Source organism: Phacochoerus africanus, chromosome 7 (assembly GCF_016906955.1).
Source record: "Phacochoerus africanus isolate WHEZ1 chromosome 7, ROS_Pafr_v1, whole genome shotgun sequence".
Classification (NCBI taxonomy): domain Eukaryota; kingdom Metazoa; phylum Chordata; class Mammalia; order Artiodactyla; family Suidae; genus Phacochoerus; species Phacochoerus africanus.
In genome coordinates this window covers 32,451,990-32,474,576 of record NC_062550.1, presented here as the reverse complement: position 1 = coordinate 32,474,576, position 22,587 = coordinate 32,451,990, and the positions used below count along the sequence as shown (strand labels likewise).

Genomic DNA, 22,587 nt, shown 5'->3' with positions numbered 1-22,587 from the left:
GCCTTGGTAAATTTAAGAAAATTGAGGGAGTCCCCGTCGTGGTGCAGTGGTTAACGAATCCGACTAGGAACCATGAGGTTTCGGGTTTGGTCCCTGGCCTTGCTCAGTGGGTTAAGGATCCGGCGTTGCCGTGAGCTGTGGTGTAGGTCGCAGACACAGTTAGGATCCCGCATTGTTGTGGCTCTGGCGTAGCCCAGTGGCTACAGCTCCGATTTGACCCCTAGCCTGGGAATCTCCATATCCCGTGGGAGTGGCCCAAAGAAATAGCAAAAAGACAAAAAAAAAAAAAAGAGAATTGAAATCTTATCAAGCATCTTTTCTGACCGCAATGCTATATGACTAGAAATCAAGGACAAGAAAAAAAAATGTCAACAAACACAAACATGTGGAGACTAAACAACATGCTACTAAACAACCAATGGATCACTGAAGATATCAAAGAGGAAATTAAAAAACACCTAGAAGCAAATGACAACAAAAACACAACAATCCAAAAACCTAAGGAGTTCCCATAGTGGCTCAGTGGAAATGACTCTGACTAGTATCTATGAGGACACAGGTTCGATCCCTGTCTTCATTCAGTGGGTTAAAGATCTGGTGTTGCTGTGAGGTTTCATGTAGTTCACAGATGGAGCTTGGATCTGGCATTGCTGTGGCTGTGGCATAGGCCGGTGGCTGCAGCTCTGATTTGACCCCTAGCCTGGGAATTTTCATATGCCAAGGGTGCAGCCCTAAAACAAAACAAAACAAACTCCAAAACCGCTCAAAAAATAACAAAAAACCCCCATGGGATGTATCAAAAGCAGTTCTAAGAAGGATGTTTATAGCAATACAAGCCTACTTCAGGAAACAAGAAAGAGCTCAAATAAACAACCTAAATTTACACCTAAAGCAAATAGAGAGGAACAGACAAGGCCTAAAGGTAGCAGAAGGAATGAAATCAAAGATCAGAGCAGAAATAAATGAAATAGAAATGAAGAAAACCATAGAAAAGATTGATGAAACTAGAAGTTCACTCTTTCAAAAGATCAACAAAACTGATTAACCATTAGCCAACTCATCAAGAAAAAAAAAGAGAGGGCTCAAATCAATAAAATTAGAAATGAAAAAGAAGAAGTTACAACGGATAGCACAGAAATACAAAGGATCATAAGAGACTACTACAAGTAACTATATGCTGATAAAATGGACAACCTAGAAGAAGTGGACAAATTCTCAGAAAGGTACAATCTTCCAAGACTAAACCAAGACAAAATAGAAAAGATGAATGGACCAATGATAAGTACTGAAATTGAAACTGTGATTTAAAAACTTCCAACAAACAAAAGTCTAGGACCAGATGGCTTCACAGGTGAATTCCATCAAACATTTAGAGAAGAGCTAACACCTATCCTTTTGAAACTATTCCAAAAAATTGCAGAGGAAGGAACACTCCCAAATTCATTCTATAAGGCCACCATTACTCTGATACCCAAACCAGGCAAACATACCATAAAAAAAGAAAATCACAGACCAATATCACTGATGGACATAGATGCAAAAATCCTCCACAAAATACTAGCAAACTGAATCCCATAATACATTAAAAGGATTGTACATCATGATAAAATGAGATTTATCCCTGGGTTGCAAAGATTTTTCAACATCCACAAATCAATCAGTGTGATACACCACTTTAACAAACTGAAGAATAAAAACCATGTGATCCTCTCAACAGATGCAGAAAAAGCCTCTAACAAAATCCAATACCCATTTCTGATAAAAAGCCTTGAGAACGTGGGCATAGAGGGAACCTAGCTCAACATAATAAAGGCTATATATGACAAATCCATAGCTAACATCATTCTCAATGGTGAAAAGCTGAAAGAATTCCTGCTAAGATCAAGATTAAGATAAGGATGTCCACTCTTGCCACTTTTATTCAACATGATTTTGGAAGTCCTAGCCACAGCAATCAGAGAAGAAAAAGAAATAAAAGGAATCCAAACTGGAAAGGAAGAAGAAAAACTATCACTGTTTGCGGATGACTTGATACTATACCTAGAAAATCCTAAAAAGATGCTAACAGAAACCTGTTAGAGTGCATCAATGAATGTGGCAAAATTGCAGGATACAAAATTCATACATAGAAATCGACTGCATTTCTATATGCTAACAACAAAAGATCAGAAAGTGAAATTAGAAGGAGTTCCCATTGTGGCTTAAAGGGAACAAATCCGACTAGAACCCTGAGGTTGCAGGTTTGATCCCTGGCTTTACTCAGTGGGTTAAGGATCCTGCATTGCTGTGGCTGTGGTGTAGGCTGGCAGCTGTAGCTCCAATTAGACCCCTAGCCTGGGAACCTCCATGTGCCACAGGAGGTGTGGCCCTAAAAAAAAAAAAAAAAAAAAAAAAAAGAAAGAAAGAAAGAGAAATTAGGAAATAATCCAATTTACCATTGCTTCAAAATGACAGAGGAGTGGATCAAGAAGATGTGGTATATACGCACAATGGAATATTACTCAGCCATTAAAATGAACAAAATACCAGCTTTTTTAGCAACATGGATGGACCTAGAAATTATCATAGTAAGTGAAGTCAGCCATACAATGAGACACCAACATCAAATGCTTCCACTGACATGTGGAATCTGAAAAAAGGACAGACTGAACTTCTTTGCAGAACAGATGCTGACTCACATTGAAAAACTTATGGTCTCCAGAGGAGACAGTTTTGGGGGGTGGGGGGATGTGCTTGGGTAATGGGATGGAAATCCTGTGAAATTGGATTGTTATGATCGTCATATAACCACAGATGTGATAAATTCATTTGAGTAATAAAAAAATAAAAATAAAAATAAGGGGAAAAAAAAAGAAGTCACACAGTTGGCCAAAAAAACACATGAAAAGATATTTAACATCACTAATTATTAGAGAAATGCAAATCAAAACCACGATGAGGTACCACTTACACCAGCCAAAATGGCCATTATTAAAAAGTCTACAGGAGTTCCCTTCATGGTGCAGCAGAAACAAATCTGACTAGGAACCATGAGGATGCAGGTTCAATCCCTGGCCTTGCTCCATGGGTTAAAGATTCAGTGTTGCTGTGGCTGTGGCATAGGCCAGCAGCTGTAACTCTGATTCGACCCCTAGACTGGGATCCTCCCTATGCCACAGGTGCAGCTCTAAAACGAAAAAAAAGTCTACAAACAGTGCTGGAGAGGGTGTGGAGAAAAGGGAACCCTCTTACACTGTTGGTGGGAATGTAAATTGGTGCAAACATTATGGAAAACATATGGAGATTCCTCAAAAAACTAAAAATAGAATTACCTTTTGATCCAGCAATCCCACTCCTGGGCATCCATCCAGAGAAAACCATGACTCTAAAAGATATATGTACTCCAATGTTCACTGCAGCAGTATATACCATAGCCAAGACATGGAAGCAACCTAAATGTTCATTGACAGAGGAGTGGATAAAGAAGATGTGGTACATATACACATGGAATATTACTCAGCCATAAAAGGAAAGAAATAATGGCATTTGCAGCAATAATGGATGGATCTAGAAACTGTCATGCTAAGTAAAGTTAGTCAGACAGTGAGACACCAATGTCATATGCTATCACTTATATGGGGAATCTTAAAAAACTATACAATGAACTTTGGGGAACAGATACTCACAGACTTTGAAAAACATACGATTTCCACATGAGACTGTCTGGGGGGTAGGGAGGATGGGCTCAGGGTCTGGGATGGAAATGCTATAAAATTGGGTTGTGATGATTGTTGTACAACTATAAATGTAATAAAATTCATTGAGTTAAAAAATCCTAAAAATTTCTTACATTGGAAATAATAACGATCTAAACAATGGTAGTATCAAACTGTTGGTACCATTTTTAAGAGTGTGATGTCAATCCTATAATAAGTCTATTCTCAGGATGAAAGTACCTTTTTTTTTTTTTTTTTTGATTTTCATGACTGCACTTGCAGCATGTGGAAGTTCCAAGCCTAGGGGTCAAACAGGCACTATAGCTGCTGGCCTATGCCACAGTCACAGCAACGCCAGATGTTTAACCCATTTAGCGAGGCCAGGGATCGGACCTGCATACTCATGGATACTAGACAGATTCTTAACCCTCTAAGCCACAATGGGAACTCTGAAACTACCATTTTAGATTAAAATTTCTCTTATTTATTAGGAGTTCCTGTTGTGGCGCAGTGGTTAACGAATCTGACTAGGAACCATGAGGTTGCGGGTTCGGTCCCTGCCCTTGCTCAGTGGGTTAACGATCTGGCGTTGCCGTGAGCTGTGGTGTAGGTTGCAGACGCGGCTCGGATCCTGCGTTGCTGTGGCTCTGGCATAGGCTGGCGGCTACAGCTCCGATTCGACCCCTAGCCTGGGAACCTTCATATGCCACGGGAGCGGCCCAAGAAATAGCAACAACAACAACAACAAAAAAGACAAAAGACAAAAAAAAATTTCTCTTATCTATTAGTGGCTTAATGGATTTTAAATTGAGTTGGGAGAAAGGATAGATTTCAAATTAAATTCCATTTGAACAAGTAAAAAAAAAGATTTTATTCATTTCAACATTTTCCTCTTTATCTTTTCTATAAGTGGAGATTGTATTAATTTAACCCACTTCACTATGTTCTTAAAAAGTGCCGTAATCCTTTCCTTTTTTTCCCCAGTATAGTTATGGTTGAATTCCTGTATTATCACAGCAAGCAACCCAGAATTTGAGAGTTCCTTCCCTTAGCCTAGGATACATGGTACTTTGAAAAGAAGCTGTTGCTGAAAATAAAGGACTATAATTAAATATAACAGTGAATGGAATGTCCTTTCAAACATAATATCAGGAAAAGCTTCTAAATGGAGTGCTTTGGTGATTTTGGAAGTGTCTTTTGAAAATAGATTGGCTGTTTTAAAACAGCCTGAATAAGACATTAGCAAATATCTTGTAGGACATATGCTGCTTTTTTGAGCAATGTGCTAAGTGACCTTCTTATTCTTTTGCAGATATGAGAACTAGATTTGTTTTTTTTGAGTTGGAGAAAGGAGAGGAATTATATTTTTTTTAGAATTTTGGTAAACTTGTAATCATGGTAATGATTTAAATCACTATAAAAATATTAGGAAGCCTAAAATGTTACTCAAAAAAGATTGTTTATATTCTTCTCTATTCTATTATGAAAGGAATGGTTAGGGTGATAATTTTTCTACAGTTCTATATGTAAATTATTTTATGCTCTTATCTGTCAAAGCTACTTTGATATTGTCTTCAATTAGGCAATTGATTTCTCCAGTGGTCTGCATTCAGCTCCTTTTCAACCATACATGGGTTGTACTAAATATTTGAAAATGGGATTACTAACCTAGCTTCTCAGGATGCACATTTTGAATTTTGATTTTTTTGCTGCTTGCCTTTTTATTTTCAAATAGTACAATATATTATTCCAATGCATAGTAACATTTAAGTGAGTTATTAGTATATATTAGTGGATGCATACTGAGTTTAAAAGCACAGGACGAAGTTTAATACAGTTCTTATTTGATAATATGTAGTGATCTTTAGTAGAACAGTAAACCTCTGAAATGCTTTGTTAAAAAACAGTTTCTAGGAGTTCTCATGTGGCTCAGTGGGTTAAGGACCTGGCATTGTCACTGCAATGGCTTGGGTTACTGCTGTGGTGCAGGTTCGATCCCTGGCCCGGGGAACTTCTACATGCCATGGGCATGGGCAAATGAAAAGGTTTCTGACAAAAAATTAACAAGTGGGACCTAATTTAACTAAAAAGCTTTTGCATAGCAAAGGAAACCGTAAAAAAAGAAGGGAAAAGACAACCCACAGAATGAAAGACAATTTTGCAGGCAAACCAAACCACCATCAAAATATACAAAAATCTCATACAGCTTTATATCAAAAACACAATCAAAAAATGGCCTGAAGATCAAAACAGATATTTCTCCAAAGACAAATGGCCAAAAAGCATATCAAAAGGTGTTCAACATCAATAATTATTAGAGAAATGCAAATCAAAACAATAATGAAATATCACCTCACACCAGTCAAAAAATCCATTATCAAAAAGTTTACAAATACTAACTGCTCAAGAGGGTATGGAGACAAGGAAATCCTCTTACACTATTGATGGAAATGTAAACTGGTACAACCACTATGGAAAATGGTATGGAAGTTCCTCAAAAAACTAAAAACAGAACTATGATATGATCCAGCAATCCCACTCCTGGGCATCTATCAAGAGAAAACTGTAATTTGAAAAGATACATCACCCCAGTGTTCACAGCAGCACTATTTACAATGGTCAAGACATGGAAACAACCTAAATGTCCATCAACAGAGGAATGGATAAAGAAGATAAGATACATATATACAATGGAATACTACTCAGCCATAAAAATGAAACAGTGACATTTGCAGCAAGGTGGATGGACCTAGAAATTATCATACTAAGTGACATTAGACAGTGAACAACAAACATCATATGATATAACTTATATGTGTAATCTAAAAAACAGATACAAATGAACTTATCTGTAGAACAGATTCACAGACTTTGAAAACAGACTTACCGTTACCAAAGGAGAAATGTGGGGGTGGAGGTTTGGGATTGGCATGTGCCCACTGTAGTACATGGAATGATTGGCTAACAGGAAACTGCTGCACAGGGAACTCTACCCACTATTCGGTGATAATCTATGTGGGAAAAGAATCTGAGAGAGAGAATGGATGTGTGTACAAAAAAAAGTCTAAAAACAAGAGTTTCTGTGTGGCTCAGCAGGCTACAGATTCAGCATTTTCACTACTGTGGCTTAGGTCACTAGCTCCGATTGGACCCCTAGCCTGGGAACCTCCACATGCCCCAGGTGTGACCCTAAAAAGACAAAAGACAAATAAAAAAAAAAAAAAGAAAGAAAATATTGCTAAAATTGATATCACTCAAATTTCCCTTAAATCCAGATTTTCTAAGCTTTCCAAGTTATGTGAACTTCTAGAACTATATTTGCTCTGAGTCAAAAGACCAAGAAATTATATTTATACTAAAACATCTTACCAGTAGACATCCATTTGCATGTCTGAGGATCCAAAAGCTCAGTCAAGAATGGTCTTCAATTGCCACCAAAAACTACTAGAACTCATAAATGAATTTGGTAAAGTTGTAGGATACAAATATGCAGAAATCAGTGCATTTCTATACACTAACATGGAATATTGGAAAGAAAAACTAAGAAAATAATTACAATGGAGTTCCCATCATGGCTCAGCAGTTAACGAATCTTACTAGCATCAATGAAGTCTCGGGTTTGACCCCTGGCCTTGCTCAGTGGGTTAAGGATCTGGTGTTGCTGTGAGCTGTGGTGTAGGTCACAGATGCGGCTTGGATCCTGCATTGCTGTGACTCTGGTATAGGCCAGTGGCTACAGCTCCGATTTGACCCCTAGCCTGGGAACCTCCAAATGCCAAGGGTGCAGCCTTAGAAAGACAGGAAAAAAAAAAAAAAAGGGAAACAATCACAAGAGGGGCAATATAAGGGTAGGGGATTAAGAGGTATAAACTTTTTTTTTTTTTTTTGGTCTTTTTGCCATTTCTTGGGCTGCTCCCGCGGCATGTGGAGGTTCCAAGGCTAGGGGTCGAATCAGAGCTGTAGATGCCAGCCTACGCCAGTGCCACAGCACCTCGGGATCCGAGTTGCGTCTGCGACCTACACCACAGCTCACGGCAATGCCCAATCCTTAACCCACTGAGCAAGGCCAGGGATCGAACCCACAACCTCATGGTTCCTAGCTGGATTCGTTAACCACTGAGCCACAACGGGAACTCCAAGAGGTATAAACTATTAAGTATAAAGTAAACTACAAGGATATATTATACAACATGGGGAATATAACCAATATTTTTATAATAATTATAAATGGAGTATAACCTTTAAAATTTTTGACTCACTATATCATATACCTGTAACTTATACAATATTGTACATAAACTATACTTCAATAAAAAAACCATGATGGGAGTTCCCATTGTAGCTCAGTAGAAACAAGTCCAACTAGTATCCATGAGGATGCGGGTTTGATCTCTGGCCTTGCTCAGTGGGTTAAGGATCTGGCTTTGCCGTGAGTTGTGGTGTAGGTCATAGAGGTGGTTTGGATCCCATACTACTATGGCTGTGGTATAGGCTGGCATCTATAGCTCTGATTTGACCCATAGCCTGGGAACTTCCATATACTGTAGGTGCATACCTGGAAAGAAAAGAAAAAAAAACAAAACATGATGAGTTACCACTTCTTGAAAATGAAACAAACAATTCCATTTACATCAAGAAGAATAAGATATCTAGGAATAAACCTACCTAAGGCAGTAAAAGATCTGTACTCAGAGATCTATAACACACTGATGAAAGAAACTGAAGATGACACAAATGGAAAGATATACTGTGTTCATGGATTGGAAGAATATTGCTAAAATGACCATATTACCCAAGGCAATATGTAGTTTCAATGCAATCCCTATCAAAATACCAATGGTATTTTTCACATAACCAAAACAAATAATTTAAAAATTTGTATGGAAAATTAAGAAGTTCTGAAATAGCCAGAACAATTATAACAAAGAATAGAGCTAGAGGTATCACACTCCTTGGCTTTGTACTATATTACAAAGCTACAGTTATCAAAACAGTATGGTACTGGCACAGATCAATAGAATAGAATAGAGAATTCAGAAATAAACCCATGCAATTATGGTCAATTAATCTACAACAAAGGATGTAGAAATATACAATGGAGAAAACACAGTCTCTTCAATAAGTGATGTTGGGAAAACTGGACAGCTACATATAAAAGAATGAAATTAGAACATTTTCTAGCACCATACAGAAAAATAAACTCAAAATGAAAGAACTAAATTTTTTTTTAGAGAAATAAACATTTATTGATCACATAGGTTTTTTTAGACACTTTTGTTGTATTTTACACATATGATCACATTTCCTATTCACAATCAGCTGGTCAAGTAGGCATCATAATTCTCATTTGACAAACATGTCCAAAGGGCTCTTGAATGAAAAGATGAAAGCCAACCATTTTTCTTAAATTATGAACCCAAGCCCATTTTCAGAAAATAAACTGTTAAATAATCTGTTGTTTTTACTTATGATATACAGTTATAATTTGGTTTTGTAAGTTTTACCTTTCTTGTAAACTTGCTGTAACCCAGGGTATTGAATTTCAATGAAAAGAAGTTAGTGCTGTATATTTTCTTGAGAGTAAAACATTTTATGGAAATGGTAAATGGTAGTGTAAATACATCTACACTATAGATATATAAGCTTTTTTAGTTAATCATATTTGAGGAAATACTTGTGGCCTTAAATTAACCTAAGCAGACTTAGAAGGATAGGACTAGAAGTTACTTTCTTGGAGTTCCTGTCATGGCTCAGTGGTTAACGAATCTGACTAGGAACCATGAGATTGCATGTTAGATCCCTGGCCTCTCTCAGTGGATTAAGAATCTGGTGTTGCCATGAGCTGTGGTGTTGGTCGCAGATGCGGCTCAGATCCCACATTGCTGTGGCTCTGGCGTGGGCTGGCAGCTACAGCTCCGATTAGACCCCTAGCCTGGGAACCTCCATATGCCACGGGTGCAGCCCTAGAAAATACAAAAAAAAAAAAAAAAGTTACTTTCTTAAATGTACTCCTTGATCTGAGAGTATTTCCATAAAAACAACTCAGTCCTGTTGTTTCTCCATCCTATTTTTTTTTTTTTTCTGGCTAATATGTCTTGCTGTCATAGTCAGTAGGACAGGAAAAATTACTGTCAAATGTGTGACATTATTTAAATCAGTGTGAAAATGATTCCCTAGTAAACACCCACCTAAAATCTTTCTCTCTCTCACAACAACATTCACAGATGTATAAACATTTTGGCTATGGGAAAACCTTGTGCTGCTTTTACATCTTAAGATTGGGTAGTTTTATAATTCCTCTCATTTTATGCCTGCTTTTTCAGTCTCACATATTGCCATTCTCATTCACTGTCCCTAATTTCAGCCTCTAGCACCTAGCCACATATAGGCAATACATTCTTTGTATTCACCCAAACTTGACCAAGAAAGGTTTCAGTCCACCCTTCTTGTGTTGTATTTCTTACTTATTTTCAGTTAATGAATCACTAAAATTGTTTTACACAACTGGGACACACTGATCAAAATCTCACAGTATGTACAAATATAAAGCAATACATCTGGCTGATAAAATCACCTATAGAAAGGCAGTATTCAGTGATAGTTAAGGCTATCTACTGCCTCATCATAAAAGGTGGCTTTCTGGCAGAAGCGTAAACAGCAACCAAGAGTAAAGTGGCAGAAGCACCTCCTCCCCAACTTAACTGTTGTAATCCACACATTACCAAAGTATCTCAGCTAAGCTGGGAAGATGGAACAATTTCTCAGGTGTTGTCTATCTGAACTCCAGGAACAGTGAATGAGCTCCTGCAGTCCAGATTCTGCCTCTGACCACTTCAGTTCAGTAAGGTGTTCTGCTTCAGGGACAAGCACTTACTAGCCAGTGCTTAAAGATCTGTTTGAGATTACTGGCAAGTTTTGCCTATACTAGTATCTGTTTTTACATGGTGGGACACAGATGTCTGTGGGGTCTAATCAATACTTAGAAAAGAAAGAACTAAATTTAAGACTAGAAACTATAAAGCTCTTGAAGAAAACATAGGCAGAACACTCTTTGACATAAATTGTAGCAATGTTGTTTGATCCATCTCCTAAGATAAAGGAAACAGAACAAAAAATAAACAAATGGGACTTAATTAAACTTAAAAGCTTTTGCAAGGCAAAAGAAACCATTGACAAATTGAAAAGACAGGCTACTGAATAGAAGAAAATATTTTCAAATGATATGACTGATAAGGGGTAATAGCCAAAATATATAATCAACTCATACAACTCAATATTAAAAAAAAAACAAACAACTTGATTAAAAAAATGGGCAATAAGATCTGAATAGACATTTCTCCAAAGAAGACATACGGATGGCCAACAGGCATGTGAAAATATGCTTAATGTCATTAATCATCAGAGAAATGCAACTCAAAACCACAATGCGATACTCACACCTGGCAGAATGGCTGTCATCAAAAAGATCACAAATAATAAAAATCATTATAAAAAAAGGGATTCTGCTGTATAGCAGTGGGAACGATGTCTGGTCACTTGTGATGGAGCATGGTAATATGAGAAAAAAGAAGGTATACATGTATGTGTGATTGGGTCATCTTGCTATGCAGTAGAAAATTGACAGAACACTGTAAACCAGCTATAATGGAAAAAAATAAAAGTCATTCCTAAAAAAAGACCACAAATAACAAACATTGGTGAGAATGTGGAGAAAAGGGAACATTTCTACACTATTGGTGGGAAGGCACATTGGTATAGCTACTGTGGAAAACAGTACAGAGATTCCTCAAAAAACTAAAAATAGAACTACCATATGATCCCACAATTTCACTACTGGGTATATATTTGAGGAAAATGAAAACCCTAATTCAAAAAGATACTCACTCCAATGTTTATAGCAGCATTATTTACAATTGCCAAGCTATCGAAGCCATCCAAGTGTCCATCAACAGATGAATGGATAAAGAAGATGTGGTATATACATACACAGGAATAATATTTGGCCATTAAAAAGACAAATACTATATGATATCACTTATGTGTGGAATCTAAAAAAAATAAAACCAGTCAATATAACAAAAAAAGAAACAGACTCAGACCTAGAGAACAAACTAGTGGTTACTAGTGGAGAGAGGGAAATGGGGAGGGGCAAAATAGCAAAATAGAGGTAGGGGATTAAGAGGTACAAATTACTAGGTATAAAATAAATGTGCTACAATGTAATTATTGCATAGAATAGGGAGTACAGCCAATATTTTATAATAACTATATGTGGAGTATAATCCATAAATTTTTTTGGCTGTGCCCATGGCATGTGGAAGTTCTTGGGCCAGGGATTGAACCCGAGCCACAGCTGTAACCCAAGCACAGGAGTGACAACACTGAGTCCTTAGGCACTAGGCCACCAGGGAACTCCCTATAAAATTTTTGAAACACCTGACATTAATACTGTAAATCAACTATATCTCAATTAAAAAAAGATGGTGTGCAATATTTCATATTTTTAAGTATTATTATATTCAGTGTCTGTAAATTTAGTGTCACTGTTTTTTTTTGAAATTTACTCATTAACTGCTTTTATTTTTTTTCAGGGGAACACTTTTTAATCTCGTGGTAATTTTAATTAGCGAGCCTCAGATTCCAAAATCATGTCCTGTGTTTGACATCCAATTGGTGGCTGATTCAACTTTAGTTGAGATGTCTTTTGATGCTGAGGTGAGATGAGAATTTTGGAATAGACTAAATATAATATATAGCGGTCCTGAGTTCTTCTGTGTGGACCATGACATTGTAAAGTATAGAAATATATTAAATCAAAGAGTAAATATTTCATTATTAACCTCAAAACTTATCTATCTCTCAATATTAATATTATATCCACTTTATGTTTAGTAAGAAATAACCAGTATTCAGGATATATTCAATAAATCTATTTTTGTATGTGTCTATATAAAATATTTACGACTATATGATTCCACAGCAGGAGTCTAATGGGTAAAAAAGCACTGTCTTAGAGATTTTAGGATTAATGTTTTTGCCTTAGTTTACCATTTCCTTACCTATTTAAGTAGCACAAGCAGTGAGAGTTGCCTGTTTTTCTAAAATCTTAGTAAAACATCAGAGATATCAAAGTACTTATAATGCGCTTATTCTGACAGAATAAATCAGATTATTATTAGTTTTGTTTGGAGCAGGCCAACATATACTTTTTTCAAAGGATTTGATAGTTCTTGAACATACAATTAGTTATGTTTTAGAAAACTCTTAAATTCACTCTTTCATTCAATAAATGTTTATTGAGCATCTGTTATAAGCTAAAGAGTGGGGGCAGTGGAGTCAAAAAAGAAGCAAAAAAGACACACTCTCAGCCCCCCATTAGTTTGTAGTCTGGTTAGAGAGACAGATGTTAGTCAAATATAACATCAGTGTATTATTACAGACTGCATATAGAGCATCTATGATACTATGATACCAATTTCAATAGTGGAGTGAGTGGATTAGGGATGAAAGATGAGGGAGGCAAGACTGACAGGCAGAGGTGTTAAGAAGCTAGTGCTATAGTCCAGGCGAGGGATAATACGGGCCAGAAAGAAGCTTTCCTTAACCCCCAAAAGAGACTAGGCTTTCTTTTTAGAGCTCTCCTAACTTCCTGTGCTTTTCTTTCACAACACTTGTCTCGGTTTGTAACTATGCATTTATTTATGTGATTATGAGCTTGATGTCCACTCCCCAGTAGATTGTTGATTCCATGAGGCCAGGGACCATGTCTCTATTACTCTCCATTGTATCCCCAACTAGTACAGTGTGTGATGCATATTTGTTGCATGAACAAGTGAAGAAAAGGGACAGTAGTTGTGAAGAGGATAGATTCTAAAATTTTTAGGAAACAGAGTTGATAGGTTGATGGAAAATAAAGAGTGAAGATTAGATGGCTTTTAGACTCTAGCCTGTGTATCAGATGAGAATTACAAAAAGAATAGGTTTAAATGGGAAATAATGAGATTGATTTTGGATGAGTTTATTTGATTTGCCTTTTATATTTTCATATGAAAATGTCTAGTGGGCAGCATAGATAAGTCTGAATTTCTTGGTTTTGGACCTGCTAATCTTTTGCACATGGGCTATTAGTGAAGCCATGAGCAAATCATATAAATTCTGGTTCCAAGGTCTAATTGAGTGTAAGATTTCAAACTAGAGCCCTTCCTTGAAATATTGTCAGGGAAAGTGTGTGGCCTATAGCATGCCCACAGACACAGTTCTCAGGCACCATGTGGCCTATGGGCTAGAAGACAGCCTCACCAACTTTTAGAGTTCCTGAGAACAAGAGCAGCCTAATGTCTCTAACCCTATATTTACCCATATCACACACAGAAAGAGTGATACTTTCAGTTGGGCATAAGACTAAATTTCCCAGAGAACTGTCCACCTTAATTCTGGGAAGCATATTGTCTACATTCTTTAAGGAAGCAGGGTTGTTGATATGAATGATTTTGCAAATCAAGTGTGTAATTTTTGTGTGTGTTAGTATTCTGTAGGCCATTATATCTCCTGTTCCTGACCTACTTTCTTAGCCATTATTAAGTGTGCGGTCATTTTATGAGAGTCACTGTTTTGAGAATGACAGAATCAAATGGAATGAGAAAATTGAGCACACTAATAGAGTATTCCATTAATTAGAAGAAATTCTTTTCTAAGTACCTAAAGAGAACCAGGAGAAATTACCACTTCATTCATTCCAGCTCTGCCAATGACACTGCATTGATTACTATTTAAAATTCTAGTTACAGAAGCTTATCCTGGAATATACAGACACAGCTACAGCACTTTTATATGAGATACTTCTTGTCTTTCAGCAGGTACAAAATGTTTTTATTATGCATACTGTATTGTATGATTATTGTATAAGTCATGACTTCTACATATATATCATTAATAATGTATCTTAAAAATGCTTGTATTAATGTCCAAAATTGGTTGATTTAAATGATAGTACTACTTTTGCTCTTAAGTATTTATCCAGCTTATTTTCCTAAATACTGATATTAAGATTTGATTAATCAGCATAAAATATATTTGAGAATGAATATCCTTTTCTTCATCTTTTTAGGGCTGCACCCACGGCATATACAAGTTCCCAGGCTAGGGGTCGAATCGGAGCTGCAGCTGCCAGTCTAAGCCACAGCCACAGCAATGCCAGATTCGAGCTGTGTCTGTGACCTACACCATAGCTCATGGCAATGCCAGATTCTTAACCCACTGAGTGAGGCCAGGGATCAAACCAGCCTCCTCATGCATACTAGTCAGGTTCATTACTGCTGAGCTACAACGGCAATTTCAAGAATGAATATCTTTTTAGGTATAACTTGAACTTCATGAATATAATGTGTTTATTTCCTTGAATATTTTAGGGAAATCTTGGCTCGGGGTCAACAAATTTTGCTATTAGCTGGATGATGTCCTTTCTACAAAGTCGTCCTCCCACAGTAAGTAACTAGAAGCAGAAATAAAACTACAACTGAAGGTTAATGAAACAGATGCTCTTGTGCTTAATTAATGAAACAAAATTTCTCTATATGTAGTCAGGTTTATAAAACAGAAGTTTTACTTTAATAAAAACAAAATGTTTTTATATTTGGTACCTGAATGTTTAAGGTACTGAAATGACATTTATATAATCTCTAATGAAAAGCCCTAAAATATCATCTCTATAATTAAATGCAAAAAGAACATTTATATTAAACATTATGGTCTGTAGTATTACCATCTCCTCCTTGACACTACAATTGCATTTCATGGTCTGCTCTATCTTCCCACTAAACTACAGTTAGAGGAATTTATTCAAAATAAAAACCTGATTATATCATCCCTTGCTTTAAATCTCTCATAATAGGAGTTCCCACTGTGACTCAGCAGGTTAAGAACCTGACATAGTGTCTGCAAGGATGCAAGTTTGATCCCCAGCCTTGCTCAGTGGGTTTAGGATCTGGCGTTACCGCAAGTTGTGATGTAGGTCACAGATGCAGCTCAGCTCTTGTGTTGCTGTGGCTGCGGTGTAGGCCTGCAGCTGCAGCTCTGATTTGACCCCTACCCTTCCACATGCTATAAGTGTGGCCATGAATAGAAAGAAAAAAAAAATCACCCATAATAAATAAAAACATAACAAATAAAGGCTAAACTCAACATGGCCTATAAGGCTGTGCACATTATGACCGTACAGCCTCATCTGGTCCCTCACTCTTCCAGCTCTGTGGGTCACATACTCACTGCCTAAGCCCAGGATCCCCAACTCCATCACAGGATCTTTACCATTCCCTCTGTCTGGCTGAAATGCTTTTCCCTCCCTTTTCCACCTAGTTAACGCCTACTTGTCCTTCAGGCCTCAGTGCTCCTTCCTCCTGGGGGTTTGGGGGGATGACTTTCTCACCTCTGACTAGGTCAGATACCCCACTGTGGGCACACATGGTCATAGCATGGTGTCTTCTTCCTTTTCTTCATAGGACTTGTCACTGTTGCAGTCTGCATTTGTTTGTGCTATTATTTGGTTCTTTCTTGTGATAGCCATTAGTATCCACACATATTCTGGCTCCCTCTCCTTTCAGGCACATAGGAGGAATGTACATCCCTCCCTACTTGAAATTAGGCAGTTCTCTCTTTTTGCTTTGGCCAGTGAATGTGAGCAGAAGTAACCTATGTCACTTTTTGCCCAGAGGTTTAGGAGTCAGTGCATGCTTCCCTGTCTTCAGTTTCCTTATGGCATGGTGACTGGCAAGATTCCATATGGTCCTGAGTGACTACAATGAGCAGAACCCCCCACGGACCCTTAAAGGACATACAGCATGAGCAAATAATAAACCTTTGCTATATTAAGCAAAGCACTGATATTTTGTGAGATTTGCTACCACAACATAATCTAGTTTACCATGATTGATACAATATCTTTCTCCCCAAACAGACTCCGGGTGCCATAAAGGTAGGAGATATGTCTGTTGTGCTAAGCACATAATAGATATTAAATAAAATATCTGCTGATTTCATTCTAATAAAGGCTTTATCTCTTAATTCCTTGTCATTTCCCCAAATCTACTTTCCCTTTATTCATTTATGTATTCATACATTCAATCCACACAGATTTAATTGGAAATCTTTTCAAAAGGTAATAATCCAAAAAAAAAGGTAATAATTCAAACTAAATTTTCATTGCTAAAGGAGTATTTGACATATGTGTTCTCTTTCCACATATGAATGTGCCTCTCTTGACCATTGGCAATTTCAGGCTTTGAGCTATTTTTTTAAGTGCTGTTGAAACTGTCCTAGAATATTTAGATTCTCTTACCAGATCTCTTTGACATTTGTTTACAAAAACCTGCATGGAGTCAGAAGGTACATTTCTCAGTAGTACAGCCAATTGCCTTCTATAGAGATTGAGCCCAAGAACTTGGTTTCTTTAGCAGCATTTAGACCCTAATCAGTCTCAGGCTCCTTTCAAGGAGTGTTGTAAACTTAGTCATTCCCACCAACAGAAGCTTAGATATGCAAGAGGCAAGACCCTTACCTTTTTTGTATGGTATCTGAAGACCATATTATCTAAACCGATATGTGAAATTTGGGGTCCTAAGAACTTCAAATAATTGTAAAATTTCCTTATCAACCTTTTGGGTTGGTTCACCAAAGGAATTGAGTTGAATATGAGGCTAGTCTGTAACCACAAAGCATGTCAGGAGGAAAGATGGCAAAAGGACCACTAACACAGTTGAAAGCTTCAATATTAACCCAGTTCTAAAGAGTTTGGGTAGAAACAGACCATTTGAGACCATTTGCTAGCAAGGAAACTGTTGGGGGTCATTGAATATAATTGCATGCCAGTCAGCTCTGGCTGATGTTCTTACTTGGTTAGAGTGAGATGCTCAAAAAAATTAAAAATTTAATCCCCAAACAGGCATTGCTTTGTTTCACTGCTCCAGACTCTCTGATTTCAATCTGCATTTTCCTGACACAATATTTAGACAATTATGTGTAAATGGCTCTAGACTGGGGAAAACTCACTTCAAACCACCTTACTTAGGAGGGTTCAGTAGCAACATTAATAGAAAAGGCAACATTCATTGGTACTAATTTAACAGTATCCAGAATGACTTGCTGGTTAGTGCCTGAAAAGGCACTAGTATTGCTTTCTGTGTTTTACAGTAGCCTAACTTTATGGATAGCAGTTTGAAAATGCACCCCTCTCCCTCAAAGGAAAGAAAGAAAGAGAGAGAGAGAGAAAGAGAGAGAAAGAAAGAGAAAGAAAGAAAAGACTTGTGTAATCCATTGTTTGTTTGTTTGTTTTTTCTTTGGTTCTGTTGTGGATGGCAGCTTCGTTATGTGTGCGAGAAACAGGAAACCAATGGTTTCATCTTACTGCTACTTTTTCCGTTTTAATTTCCCCCTTGAGAAATGATAGCAGAAATATTCTTGGTGAAAACTCCAGCTAGTAGTGATGTCAACATTGCTTGCTTGTTTTAAGACTGGTTTTCTTTGCTTTCTCACTGTTTTTCAAGGTGGGGTCCAGGAAACAAATTCATCAGAATTGTTTATGGTAAATGTCTAGACCTGGGACTCAGAATTCTGCATGGTTAGTGATTTGCCTAGGTGATTTTTATGCATACTAAATATTGAGAATGGCTGCCTTATGGGAACCTTCTTTAAAAGTTACAGGCAGTTTATTTCTGTGAGTCATTTGTTCTTAACAGGAGAACAGAAGAGAAACATCTTCCCTTCTAGAGGAGGCCATGGTCTTTCTGAGCTCCCCTTTCATCTCCACTCCTGCTTCCAATGTTATCCTTCCACTTTGGAGCCAAACTTCTTTGACAGTCAGCCCTAGTTCTGATCCTGCTTGTAGTGGGGCAACTGGTAAACCCAACTGGTCTATGGTCTGGTGCTCCTTGAGTACTATTTCAACAAGAAATGGTGCAAGGGCATTGGTGTAAGGGTGGGGAGGTCTTCAGCCTAGATTTACAGTTCAGCTTCCAGATGAAGTAGGTGCTCTTACAGGTGGCGTGCAGCCTACATGTAACTTCATTTTCCTTGCCTAGATTACTTTTGTGGCCAGTATTGTGAAAGAAGTGGTGAAGGGGCTTTCAGCTTCATTTCAGCTGTTCAGTCCTAGCCAAGCAGTTCTGTTGTACCAAAGACTTTACATCCTCAAGAGCTGTCTGCAGTATAGCAAGACTTTAGCTGAGTATATTAGGAATGACTACAGAGAAGAATTCAGGTAAGAGAAAGTCTGAATCTTGCGTGCGCTAAGATCCACTCATTTCTGATTTTTCATACACAACTACAACATGGCCCAATATTTGGATGATTAAGTGACAATGGGAAATTCTATTTCTATTTTTAATAACAGTTTACTTTGATTAAATAGTTACCTTACTGTGGTAAGGTAGGATTTGGGGAGGGGAGCTGTTGAAGTATATTGTCACTTGAAGTATATTCCTAGGCCAGAAAAGACTAGTGAAAATCAAGCTCTCTCTGAAGAACTATTTCTTTCTTTTTTTTTTGTCTTTTGTCTTTATATGGCTGCACCCTTGGCATATGGAGGTTCCCAGGCTAGGGGTCGAATCGGAGCTGTAGCCGCCGCCCTACACCACAGCCACAGCAATGCAGGATCCGAGCTGCATCTGCAATCTACACCACAGCTCATGGCAATGCCAGATCCTCAACCCACTGAGCAAGGCCAGGGATTGAACCCGAAACCTCATGGTTCCTAGTTGGATTAGTTAACCACTGTGTCACGATGGGAACTCCTGAGAACTATTTCTTATCCATTGTCTTTATATTGTAGCCAGCATCTATCTCACAGAACTAGTAATGATTTTAACATGCTATGGGTAATTAAAAATAACAAACCTTACTTAAAGAGATGATATATTATGGATTGTGAATTCACCGAGTCATTGGGAAAGAAAAACAACTGATAAAGGAGGAACGATGAAGGCAGTTACTAGGGTTTTTGTTTTGTTTTGTTTCATTTATCCCTCTCTTACTTTCAGTAACAAAACAGTATGAAAGAACAGTAGTGAGCATTGGTTTCATCAGCCAGCTTGTTCTGTACCTCAGGGGTTCCTACTTCTATTTATATTCTGGTAAAGCTAAATGCACTTAGCAGTACAGCCCTGCATTAGCACCCATTGAGGGAAAAAACCTCAGGTTATGTCTAACTTAAGATGAAAAGCGTGCAGCAGGCATAGCTTTGCTACCAGTTTGCATAGAGACATGCAAGGATGTGAAGGCATATATTATGGCCTTAGATTTGCTTTAAAAATTTCTTTTCGCCCAATTTGTGGACTCTGTTTTTCCTCCATGTGATTTTTATACCATAGCTCCCATTCTGCCTCTCATAAAAGGGTTTCTTTGGCCCACTCTGGGCCACACACCCAATTTTTTCCTCACCTTTTTTTGGAGATAAAATTCATATAGCATGACAGTCATCATTTTAAACATTTTAAAGTGTGCAATTCAGTGGCTTTTTAATACATTTCATAATGTTGTGCAACCATTGCCACTATCTAACTGCAGAACATTTTTATAACCCCCCAAAAAACCTGTTACCTGTGAAGAAGTCACACTCCAGCCCCTGGCAACCACTAATCTACTTTCTGTCTGTGGATTTACCTATTCTGGACATTGCATATAAATGGAATCATACACTATATGGCCTTTGTGTCTGGCTTCTTTCGCTTAGCATGTTTTCAAGGTTCATCCTTGTTGTAGAGTGGATCACAAAAACCAATTTTTAAAAATTAGTTGTGCACATTAAAAAATCAGAACAATGGCAAAAATAGCATCACGCTCCTACACGACAACAGTTGGATGGGGCTCAAAAGCAGCTACTTCCTTAGGTGGATCCTGTACTGTTTATCATGCCACCGTCTCCTTTCTCCATCTTTCCTCTTAACCCTTCCTCTTAAAAATGTTATCTGTGGGCATTGAGGTTTGTGATCCTCATTTTTTACACAAAATGATTTTCAACCTGCCACGCAACAGAGTCAGCAGAATGACTATTAAAAAATACTGATACCTGGGGTTTCCGTCAAGGCTCAGTGGTTAGCAAATCCGAGTGGCGGGTTCGATCCCTGGCCTCGCTCAGTGCGTTTAGGATCTGGCGTTGCCATGAGCTGTGGTGTAGGTTGCAGACACAGCTCAGATCCCGCATGGCTGTGGCTCTGGTGTAGGCCGGTGACTACTGCTCCGATTCAACCCCTAGCCTGGGAACCTCCATATGCTGAGGGTGTGTGGCCCTAGAAAATGCAAAAAGACAAAAATAAATAAATAAAAAATACTGATACCTGATACCCAGGTCTCACATGTAGAGTTCTCTTCAGTTTGTCTGGTTTGGGGCCTGGGCATTGACATTAAAATAAAAACTCTCCAGGTGATTCTAATGTGTGCCCAGGGTTGAGAACCCATTTTTCAAGCCATCCAAGGGGTTGGCTAAAGATTTTCTTACTTTTGTTTCTTCCCTGGCCCTAGAAACACTGGCCTATACACTGACCCTGGCCTATGCACTGACCCTTGAACAATATTGTGGTTAGAGGTGCCAACCCCCACACAGCTGAAAATCCACATGTAATTTTTGATTCCCCCCAATTTAACTACTAATAGCCCAATGTTGTTTCTGATAACATAAGCAGTTTATTAACACATATTTTGTATGTAATATGTATTATATTTTGTATTCCTACAATAAAGTCAGGTAGAGAAAAAATATTATTAAGAAAATCATAAGAGAAAATACATTCAGAGTACTGTACTATATTTATTGATACTGTAAGTTTATGTTGTCTTTATTTATTTATTTTTTTGGTCTTTTGTCCTTTTAGGGCCGCACCCGTGGCATATGGAGGCTCCCAGGCTAGGGGTCAAATCGGAGCTACAGCTGCCGGCCTACACCAGAGCCACAGCAATGCCAGATCCGAGCTACATCTTCGACCTACACCACAGCTCACAGCAACGCCGGATCCTTAACCCCTGAGCAAGGTCAGGGATCGAACCCGCAACCTCATGGTTCCTAGTCAGATTCGTTTCTGCTGCGCCACGACGGGAACTCCTATGTTGTCTTTACAAAACGGGCTGTCTATCAGTACCTAATCAATATTGTCTTATATGATATCAAACACTGTTACACATATTTCTAACACTGGACATCAAAAATGAAAAGATAATGTGAAAAAGAAATTTGTACTTATTTACAGGTATAACAATTGATGTACTGATAACAAAGAAGCAGCAAGGTGACTGCTTCAAGGTAGCTTAGCTTATACAATAATGAATGAACTGGTATAAAATTTTATGGCATAGAGTATTATAGTCATATTCATAATATAGTATTGGAAACATTGTTACATTTTAAAAAAACACTTACCTGTGATCACAGGCTAATACAAAGTTTTTCCAGTTGCAAAAGAGAGAAGCATAATGCATGGTATGTAATTCTTGGAAAGCAAAATTATACAACAGTCATAAGAAAACTAACACATTATTAATTTTTATTTAAACATCACTCACCTTAAGCCTTAGTAAGGATAGGTTATCCACTTCATTACAAGTCTTGCACACGGCGTCCTGCACATTTACTTTTATATACTTAGGGGAAAAAAATCCACATATAGGTGGACTTGTGCAGTTCACAACTGTGTTGTTCAAGGGTCGCTGTACTTTTCCTGAGGCCGTGGGGGGTGAACTCTCCTCTTCCCTTTTGACTTGGCCCTTGTGGGCACCCCACCTTGACTCATTTCAACTCCCTGTTGTGTATGGCCTGTGAAAACAAGAGGCAGGAGCCTCAGCTCACACTGTGGTTAGGTCAGTGCTGGCTTCCTTAGTAATGCTTTGATAATTGTTACATTAATAATGCAGT

The 22,587-nt window shown here is 37.9% G+C and overlaps 1 protein-coding gene and 1 long non-coding RNA gene across 3 annotated transcripts in view; one reads left to right on the top strand and one right to left on the bottom strand.

Annotated features, from left to right (window-relative positions):
- LOC125131044 (uncharacterized) overlaps positions 1–22,587 on the bottom strand; it is a 135,351-nt gene that overhangs the window by 75,053 nt on the left and 37,711 nt on the right. Inside the window, exon 3 of the long non-coding RNA XR_007135848.1 lies at positions 22,239–22,488. This is a non-coding gene — a long non-coding RNA (uncharacterized LOC125131044). The remainder of the gene's footprint in view (positions 1–22,238; positions 22,489–22,587) is intronic.
- C7H12orf56 (chromosome 7 C12orf56 homolog) overlaps positions 1–22,587 on the top strand; it is a 101,150-nt gene that overhangs the window by 75,798 nt on the left and 2,765 nt on the right. Inside the window, exons 9-12 of one of the 2 annotated variants that reach the window (XM_047787116.1) lie at positions 12,287–12,410; positions 14,477–14,551; positions 15,104–15,178; positions 18,767–18,945. In XM_047787116.1, the coding sequence (XP_047643072.1) occupies positions 12,287–12,410; positions 14,477–14,551; positions 15,104–15,178; positions 18,767–18,945 (453 nt within the window). The remainder of the gene's footprint in view (positions 1–12,286; positions 12,411–14,476; positions 14,552–15,103; positions 15,179–18,766; positions 18,946–22,587) is intronic. The other variant, XM_047787117.1, reaches the window with a different exon arrangement.